Below are 9499 nucleotides of genomic sequence, written 5' to 3'. Positions count from 1 at the left end.
GGTTTGTTAGCGTTATGCGGTCACGGCCAACTCATCAAGACTTGCGAAGTTACCGAGCCGGTTCGGAAAGCTTCTAATCGGCCTAAGGCCCGGCGAATCTGTCTGTGGTTGTTTTTATCGCACATGCAAAATTGAACGGAGAAGTAGTGAGATACTAACTTTGGAGAGATTTTAGGTGAATGGGGCAACCTTTTGGCACCCTTTTTAAGCAAACTGCTCTCTAAAAAATCCAGCTGCACCCAAAGGCTAGGTGGGCTGTTTAAAGAACGGTGTAAGAAGTGAAAACATGTCAACAAATTTTAGCTTTGGTTTATGTCGGTGTTGTAAAAATGTCACACAGTTTAATCAAAGAATTTGTCAACAGAGGTTCTTCCGTGTATATCTATACGCTTTTATCACTCTACACGGGACTAATTAATCTATTGAAAAAGATATTTAGCATTTTCGTAGAACTTGTGTCACACAAGACAAGAATAGTGAACCTTGTTCTACCAAGGTGAAGTCTCCCTCTTGCCGCAAACGAACAACAATTTGCCGACGGCAACGTCGGTTGATTACAGCCTTTCTTACTAGAAGGTGTTTTACAGCCTTTTGTGAGACGCGTGCGTCATATTGGAAGATAAGTTCACTCAGTGTATAAAAAAATCCAGGCAAAAGAACGTGCGGGATGCACTGAATCGGTTTGTTATGTATTTTGTAAATGTTGAGAAAGCTAGTGTTGGGTTATGTGACCAGGCCTACTCCAACCTGAGGTGTTTGTGTAATGAAAGTTTATATTATTGAATCTCCTCTTGTCTTTATGGCCAACAAAGACTCAGTAACAGATGTAGATAAGTCGTTTGTTTGACGTTTTTCTTGGAATTATACATTTCGCCTGTGCTTGCAGGCATCATCGTTAGTAATTATTCAAATCTGTGTTGTTTGTGTTTGACCAAGACCAACTTTGTGTCGTTGGCAGACTGCAGGTTAAGTTTAGCTATAAACATTAACTCTGGTTGCTGAAATATGCACCATTAATCCAATCTGAAAGAAGATACTTGTGGAGCTAGTTCGTTGAAACAAGACCAACAAAGCAACAATGGCCTTGCCAATGTCACCAGGCATTTTAGCCGCCGTCTGTATCTTATCTGTGGAGTTACTGGTCATCATATTTGTTATCGGATATCTGTTATGGAGACGACATGGCGGTGAGTTCATTTTGACGTAGTTTTAATTCAACTAAAACGCCAGTCCGGGACATTGGTGCTTTTTACTGGCGCCTGGTTTTGTTTAATGCAACGTTTGCTTTTTTTTGCACAACACATACGTATTTTATTGCACAACACGTTACAATGGTGGCGTTACAATCTCTGGCCCACATAGATCGCATGTTATCTATCATTATGCAGATAACAGTATAAATAAAGTGGAAAACACGAAGTGTTGCAATAACAAGCAGGAAAATGCAAGCAATAATCTCTTCTCAAAAACCATTAACGTAGATCCATACTACAGACAGCGTCTCGGATGTCTAACGCATTGCCGCGGGGCACTTGGAAGTGGCTGTGACAAATAAACATGAAGGCCAGGATCCCTATTTTATTCAAGTTAGCAAAGATCTAAGCAGCCCTTAAAGCAGTGTTTCCCAACTTGTGGTACGTGTGCCATTAGTGGTACCCGAAAGACTTTGAGGCGGTACGCTCTTTTCGGACCGTATGTAAAGCTACATACAAACTTGTTAGTATTAAACAAATTCCATATTTTAAAGTCTGTACAATTAAATACGTACATATTAATCCATCCCTGGTTTTCGCATTAAATGGTGTTTTGCATGAACTAGGATTCAGATAGGTGGTGCGCAACAACACTAAAAAAACGAAGGTGGCACGCGATTACGAAAACTTTGAGAACCAATGCCTTAAAGCAACGACAACAAACTGCGACTTTACGCAACTGCAAATAACGACCATTACAAGAGGCAAATTATGGGCGTTTTCTCGAAAGCTGGCAATTGCGGGAGGTTTTTACAAGAAATTGGTGTCCTTTGCTGACCAATGTGTCTTGTTTCAAATTTGGCTTAAGCAAAGTTCGAACTTGCTGACTGTCAACAAAACTGGTAAATACCAATAAGGATAGAAAAAAATTGTTCAATCTGATAAAATAATATAAATATATCTCTGCGATATTAAAAATTGTGTTAAACACGGTCACCAATCTAGCAAACTGCGTGGAATATATTGCAAATACTGTAATGTTACTACATTGAAAAGTAACTAAATACATGCTGTTGACAAATGATTGGAAAAACAGAATCAATGCCTATATAGATTACAATTATTAAGAAATTGGAAAGTAAAAAATGTGTGCATGATTGAAATACATACAAATAGATTTAGTGACTGCGTATAAACCAACAAAACCACAGCAAATGCAAAGGAGAAATATGGTATTAAAATGTTTATGGCTGCTCTATACAAACAACACGTCAGTACGTCACGAACTAAGTCATCATATCAAGTAACGTGGTCATATTAGTAAACATGTGTCGTATTTAAACAAGCCACCGACGCGGTAAGGTCAGTTTACAAAGGCTGTAACGTTAAACGTCAGTGGTTTACGTGGCGCCCGAGTGGTAATTGGGACAATTACCGCACATAGGATTGCGTCATCACCACATATCCTTCACTGAACGACGTCATTTGCGCATTGCACGACTTAAATTGAAGTATTTCATATTATTGCAGTTTTTGAAGCTTTAGCGAGTCATTCTATTTACTTAACGAAACACTCCGGGACAAAAAATTACAACCCTGTTTACACAGAAGAAAACGCCGCTGCTGTACTTCAAGAACTGGCCGAGGGTTATTTTATACAATTTATATTTATTGGTTTTCGATAGGTGGCGGTAAAGAGTAAATTCATCGACCGTCATGTTGGCCGGCAAGTTAGTTGCTCAAGTTGTTCGCAAAAAGTTGACTTGCACAACCCAACTTTCAGATCAAATATATTTAAATTTAATGGACTTTGGTATAATACGAGTTCGGCTCAAAAACAAAGAACAAAAGTAAGGCAAAGGTAAAATGCCTGAAATGTATTATCGCTTTGTAAAAGTTGTCCATTTGCATTACAAATATTTTTGAACGACCGACCGTCACTGGTGCATTGCAATTACAAACTCTGTACTAACGTTAACCTGGTAATTACCCACTTTACATAACCTGCTGGTCAGGAATTTCGAATATCCATACAAGGATGCAATTAATCAAAGACACACGGTTGTAAAAATACCAACTTCACAAAATGGTACGGCCAGGTAGAGAACAATATATAAAAAAGCGTTTCTTCTTTAACGTTGTTTAACCAAGTGTGTACATATATGTATGGATACATGCATAGCCATAGGAAATGCTAGGCCAGACGTTATCACCGTGCAAATTGACCGCCTTGCCAAGAATTTGATGCTTGGTCAGATTTGACTTGCTTCGGGCTATCGAAGCATTTGGTTTGCATTAATAGCCACATTTGGGCGGCAAACATTTAACAGAAATTATGAAACGCTTTAACGGTTTGCTGCAAGTTGATATCTCGACCGATTTAATGACGTTTATGACGTAACTGAGTCAAAAGGAACATCTGAATTGTTTTTCTAGAATCAAGTTACCGAACTTATCGCCGTGGGCACATTAACGTTTCCAGTAGCGACGCCTGATGTGCGGCGGCCAAAACTTAGACATGCTAAATGTTATGAGAGCAGTTCGTTATGGAAAAGTTTAAATTTGTATCAAAAAATGCAGCCTGCAAAATGTTTTTTTGTTGTTTTTCAAGCATGCTTTCTCGATATTTAGTTGAAATTATTGGTCAAGCACACCGATAAAGTATTTTTGAAGCCTCAAATTTTGAAAACTCTAAACAGACTCGATATAACGAATTACAAAGAAAAGGATGAATAGTGAAATTGCCAACCGCTCCGGTATGTTGCAAATCTGGCAACTCAAGCTGCACCGAGCGATTATGGACAGTTTAGCCTTTGATCCAACGATATCGAAATTCTTAAACCTGAGCTTGCGGGAACTTGTGGCTCGAAGGTTGGTGAGTCTTGTTGACGCTGCCATCGAACACAACATCAAGAACTTCAGAAAGCAAAAACGTAACGATGTGCGTGAAAAAGCCAAATTGCAGCGTAAATTGAAACAGATGGAGAACAAGCATTTGAAAATGTTAGCGAAAGTCGAAACACTGGAAAGAAGACTAAACACACAGTTCAGAAAAGGTTGATCCACCTTGGGCGATAGTTACAATATCTCTTTGCTAGATATCAAGGACTAAAAATAATGAAAATACAAACTAAGACGTCTTCTACTTTTTAACGTAATGGAAACAAACCAACGGATTTGAGAAACTAATGTAAACAACACAATAAACTATTTGGCAAATGAAAACCTCAAATTATTAAATTTGGTTGTTTTAAAGTGTTTGTGACAAAATTTGATTTAATTATTTTTCCGGTTTAATTTAATCTTTGGTGTCATTTTTTCACAGGACGAAAGAACAAAAGCGAAATTCCAAGTGGGTCGTACGAGCCTAAAGATGAAAAAGGTGGGAAAGTTTTTAGGTTTTTTACACGTTTTTAATCAAATATACATTCCACAACGTCACGAGTTTCGCTAAATACATGTTTCAAAACAGATAAAGACAGTTGTGTGATTGAGAATGAAACTCAAACCGACGCAGAGAGTCAAACTGAAGAGGTTCTACCAACAGGAGAAGCGGCCCCGGTAAGTAACTTTCAACAACTGTTAAACCTCTATATCGTTATAATAACGTCAAGATGTTATTCAGTCACCAGCACCAAGAACCTCCTCTGCTCCGGTATCAGTAGCAGACTCCGACTCAAGTTCGTCTTCTTCTGCGGACGAGGAGTCCTCCGAAGAAGAATCTACTGATGAGAAAAATGAAGAACAGGAGGAAGAAGAACAAGCTCCGCACTCCGACGATAGCGATGAGGAACCAAAAGCAGAAGAAGTCCAAGAAGAAGTTGCGATCGTTGAAGATCCGGTGGTAAAAGTGGAGGAAGAAGTGCAAATGGAAGCTCCTCCGGCCCTTTCCAGTACATCCAGCGAGTCGTCGTCCTCATGTAGTGAGTCTGAAGAGGAGGAAAATGAAACTGAAGAGCTGGATGAACAGCCAGCTTTGGATAAACTGATGGAAGAAGAAGAAATACCTCCTATCGAACCAACAGTGGTGGAGGAAAAAGAACTCCAGGATTTGCCACCTCCTCCTCCCATGAGCATTGGTAGTTTAAATTTTGGGTTGAATGCATTTAACACATAAAATTATACCTATGTGATAAACATTACACAAAATTTATCTACGCAATGAGATTGTAATATCCTTCAATGGGTGTATGCACGTGTTACTCAATAACTTAATTTACCAGAACGAAATCCATCTAAATCTTCGAAAGTCTCATCACTGGACCTTGGTGGAGGAATCACCCTCTCTCTACGAATCGAAAGAAGTTCTGACTCCACTCCAAAGGTGACAGTAAACGGCAGGGATCTGGGCCGTGTCAACAGTTGCCGATCATCCTCGTCGTCCGAAGAGTTTGGCTTGCCGCTTCGCAGTGTTTCGAGTCAACCTAGCGATGGCATTGAGGTGATACGTAAATACGAAACAGCCCCTGAGAAAAGGGAGGACGTCTTCGACTCGAACAGAAAGGTAAAAAATCTCGCACCAATTTGAAGAGTTTTTGTTTTTTTAGTTAATTTTAGGAATGTTGCTCCTTGGGTTTATTGTATTTTTTGGTTTAAAGTTGTGCTTGAATGTGAGATGTAAATGATTTTATCGTTCTTATCGGGTGCTTAACAAATACAGCTAGCTTCACATGTCAATGAAAATTCCAAGCAATCTATGTGAAATTTAGCAAACAAATGTATCCTTTGAAACACAGCAATCGGAGAATCACTCAAGCAATTCCTTCCGTCCCTCATCTCTTCCCTCTGACGATGGGTCGGACGAACTCGTGACGTCAGACGAAGCTGTGGCCGGAATTATTAACGTCACCTCCGGTGAGAAGCTAACCATATGCCAGGCGATGAACAAAGGCCTAATTCCAAAGAAAACCGCTCTTCTGCTTCTCGAAGCTCAAGCTGCCACTGGAAATGTGGTGAACCCACGAAACGGGGTAAAGTTATCAGTACAGGGCGCAGTTGATCTTGGAATAGTCGACGAGGTTTATAAACAAACTCTGGTTTCGGCCGAGGGTGCTTATTACGGCTATCTGGACCCGCGTACAAGTGAGACGGTTTGCTTGAGTGCCGCCATGAGTCGTGGTATTTTTCCCAAAGCGCAGGGCATGCGTTTGCTCGAGGCTCAATTCGCAACCGGAGGCATCATCGACCCGTGGACCGGAGCCAGGTACTCGCTAGGTGTCGCCAAAGGGAAAGGACTGATCGACGCTGAATTCGCAAGGGTGCTGGAGAATCCCGATGAACAAATGGACTTTTACGACCCTTCGACGCGAACCAGGCTTAACTACGGCGATTTACTGAGCAAATGCATACGGGACCTTGACACTGGTTTAAGGTTTTTATACATAGAGGAGCGGCCGAGGATCACAGACCAACGCTACCAACCCGACCTCCTAACATTCCGCAGTGCGTTTAGAAAGAAAGTTACCCTGCAAGAGTTAATTGACGCAGGCCTGGTCGAAAATCCGATCTTAGATGCGTTCCGTGCCGGCAGACTTAACAAAGAAGAGCTTAGAGATGTATTGCAACCTTTCCTCGTCGGTGATGACGCTATTGCCGGAATATTAAACAAAACCACACACAAAGTCATGACTATATGCCAAGCAGTGAAGAGCGGACTCCTCCGTCGTGGTACCGCCCTCGAGTTGCTCGAGGCCCAAGCAGCCACGGGAAGTATCATCGACCCATTTACCGGCAAAAAGATGTCGGTGGAAAGGGCAGTGAACGCTGGACTGGTTGACAGAGAATACCAAGAGGCGTTGCACAGTGCAGAACAAGCAGTCCACGGTTTCGCAGAGCCTGGGACCAAACGCCTGATCTCTCTCTTCGAGGCGATGAGAAAGGGAATGGTCATCGAAATTCACGGCATCCGGATGCTTGAGGCCCAACTTGCGACTGGTGGGCTGATCGACCCAGAGGCTGGATATAGAATTCCTACTGCGGTGGCTCTCGAGAGGGGGCTCTTTGATTATCGCATGGCCGATATTTTGACCACAACCAATACCGATCTTAAAGGTTACTTTGACCCCATCGCAGGTAATTTATCGTATGCATTGATATGCCTTGAAAATGTTGGGCCCAGGTAAAATATAAATTTGATAGGAGCCTGTTTCGTGTACCAATCTATTAAAAAAACATATGCATATTATTACCTACAGGGTTATCGTTAAAAATACTCTCAACACAACATTAATTATAAAATATGCTCATAATACCCCTTCAAATACTGCAGAAATCACGCCGTGCGTAAATGTAAAACTTGTTTGTGGTTACGTAACAACGCTAATTTCTCGTTTTCAGGCAAAAATACAACGTATGCTGAGCTGATGCAACGCTGCATGAAGAACAAACGAAAACGAGGGAGCACGTTACTTCTGCCTGTAAAAGATCATACGCCCATGACAACTGCGACCCTCAAGGGCGCATACAGACACCGCAAAGTAGTCATCGCCGATCCTACGACGAAACGACACCTTTTACTCGACCAAGCTATAAATGCAAATGTTATCGACCAGCAAACTGCTGAGGAACTTTCGCAAAATGAACAAATTTGGAACGAAAACCAGCGCTATTAATCTGTGTGTTGTTGTGATGCGATAATGCAGTACTTAGAGTTCCGAATGCATATAGATGTCTTGATAAACGTACGATATTTTCCAGGTTGCCAGGTAACCAAAGAACCCCTAACATCTCTGTCGTTATTTGGCTTTCGAGCTTTGGTTAATTACAGTTTATATTCTAGCAACTTTGATTCGTGATGGCGCAACCCCTTGTACCATGGCATATTGCAAATAAAATATAATTGTTGGGTAATTTGACTGGTGTTTGCGTAACATTACAGTGCCGTATAACCCGTGTTGACAATGGTAAAACCAGGGAGGAAATATACCCAAGCCTTCAGCAAACGTCAGGTAACTCTTGAGAAAATGGCTGCAACGTATAATAACCTAATGCAATTTACTATTATGTCACCTTTCTTTGCCCCGTCAGATAGTTTAAACGCTGACGTCACAAAATGTGGTATATCACGACATCCGTACCTGCCCACAAACGCACAAAGCAACACGGTCATTGCGCCAACACTACTGCACGCTCTGTTGCACAGAATTAGATAGCATCGCGTTTGTCACGCCTGTATCTGGCTTTACGAGGTGCACTGCAGCAAAGTGTCTTCGTTTGAGAGTCGTCTAGTAACTTTGCAGGCAATAGTTTTTGTTTACAAGTTGCAAACAGTGATTAAAACACTCTTTAATTTGGTGTTCGTCGCGTATACGTGAGGTCAATACTGCATTGGTATTACGAGTTATCTCCAACAATAGTCGACAACTTTAGGGCAGGGCAACCAACAGGAAGCAATCGGTTTGTCACGGCTATTCCCGTGCCATTACAATGGTAGGGCCAGCATTGCTCCCGCTGGCCCAACTACTTCGCCCATTGTTCTGCAGGGCAGCACTAAAACGAAAGGTTGTCACATTATGAATGCAGTTTGCAGCGGAAGAATTTCGTGCACGATTTACGTACGAGGCTGTAGTTTGTTGTCAGTAGCGCAGTAGAGTCATACAGGTTGTGAATTCTGTTACTATTCTCAGCAACCAGTCTAGCGTCATGAGTAATGTACGCACAATGACGTATCCCAATAGCCAACATTGGCGCGACTGTAGCACACTTCGCCTACCATCATCTTGCTTGCTGGGCGACGTTCTCAGTTACTGAGGAAGGGGCGGCGTTTTTGTCGTGATGTGAGACTGCACTGCTGCCTGTTACATGTGAGTGGAAAGCAGCTACAAAGAATATTTATGAGCAGTTGTATTATTGTACCACAACAGGCAGGTTGATATGTATACATATATATATAGGTCCTTATTATGTGGCAAATACATATCTGCTTGTGTGCATCACTTTGACAGGCTATGGCAAATACCATCGGTAATAGAATAATTCGGACTAGTGCTGCGAAAAACTGGGAAAGATGAGTTATCAAAATATATGCAAACATTAGCTGTAAACAGTGTAAGGTGTAGGCGTTAACAAACAAAGTGGGTCGAATTGATACGACGTATCATCGCTGACTCACGTACAGCTGGTCTGTGAAAACCCGAAGTTGCAATATGCTTTTATTTGGAAGTTAGAAACATTTTGGCCTTCAACTGTTTGTCAACTTCAAGGCATATGTTAAAGAAACCTACGTCAGAATGCCATGTCATGACACATTTCTGTTTTTGCTTTCAAAGTAAGCTGTTAAGCACAGATTCTTTGTCAGAAAGTAGGAA

General features: G+C 41.5%; 1 protein-coding gene across 1 annotated transcript; it reads left to right on the top strand.

Moving 5' to 3' along the window:
- Positions 1-968: 968 nt before the first annotated feature.
- Positions 969-8005, top strand: LOC145889248 (uncharacterized). The gene is made up of 7 exons (XM_082980161.1): positions 969-1187; positions 4519-4575; positions 4666-4754; positions 4819-5272; positions 5417-5697; positions 5930-7265; positions 7530-8005. The coding sequence occupies exons 1-7, from the start codon at positions 1079-1081 to the stop codon at positions 7802-7804; spliced, it is 2601 nt and encodes an 866-aa protein (XP_082836287.1). The 5' UTR covers positions 969-1078; the 3' UTR covers positions 7805-8005.
- Positions 8006-9499: the final 1494 nt, after the last annotated feature.

This window comes from Ascidia mentula, chromosome 2 (assembly GCF_947561715.1).
Source record: "Ascidia mentula chromosome 2, kaAscMent1.1, whole genome shotgun sequence".
Taxonomy (NCBI): Eukaryota; Metazoa; Chordata; class Ascidiacea; order Phlebobranchia; family Ascidiidae; genus Ascidia; species Ascidia mentula.
This window is presented reverse-complemented; position numbering and strand designations above follow the sequence as displayed.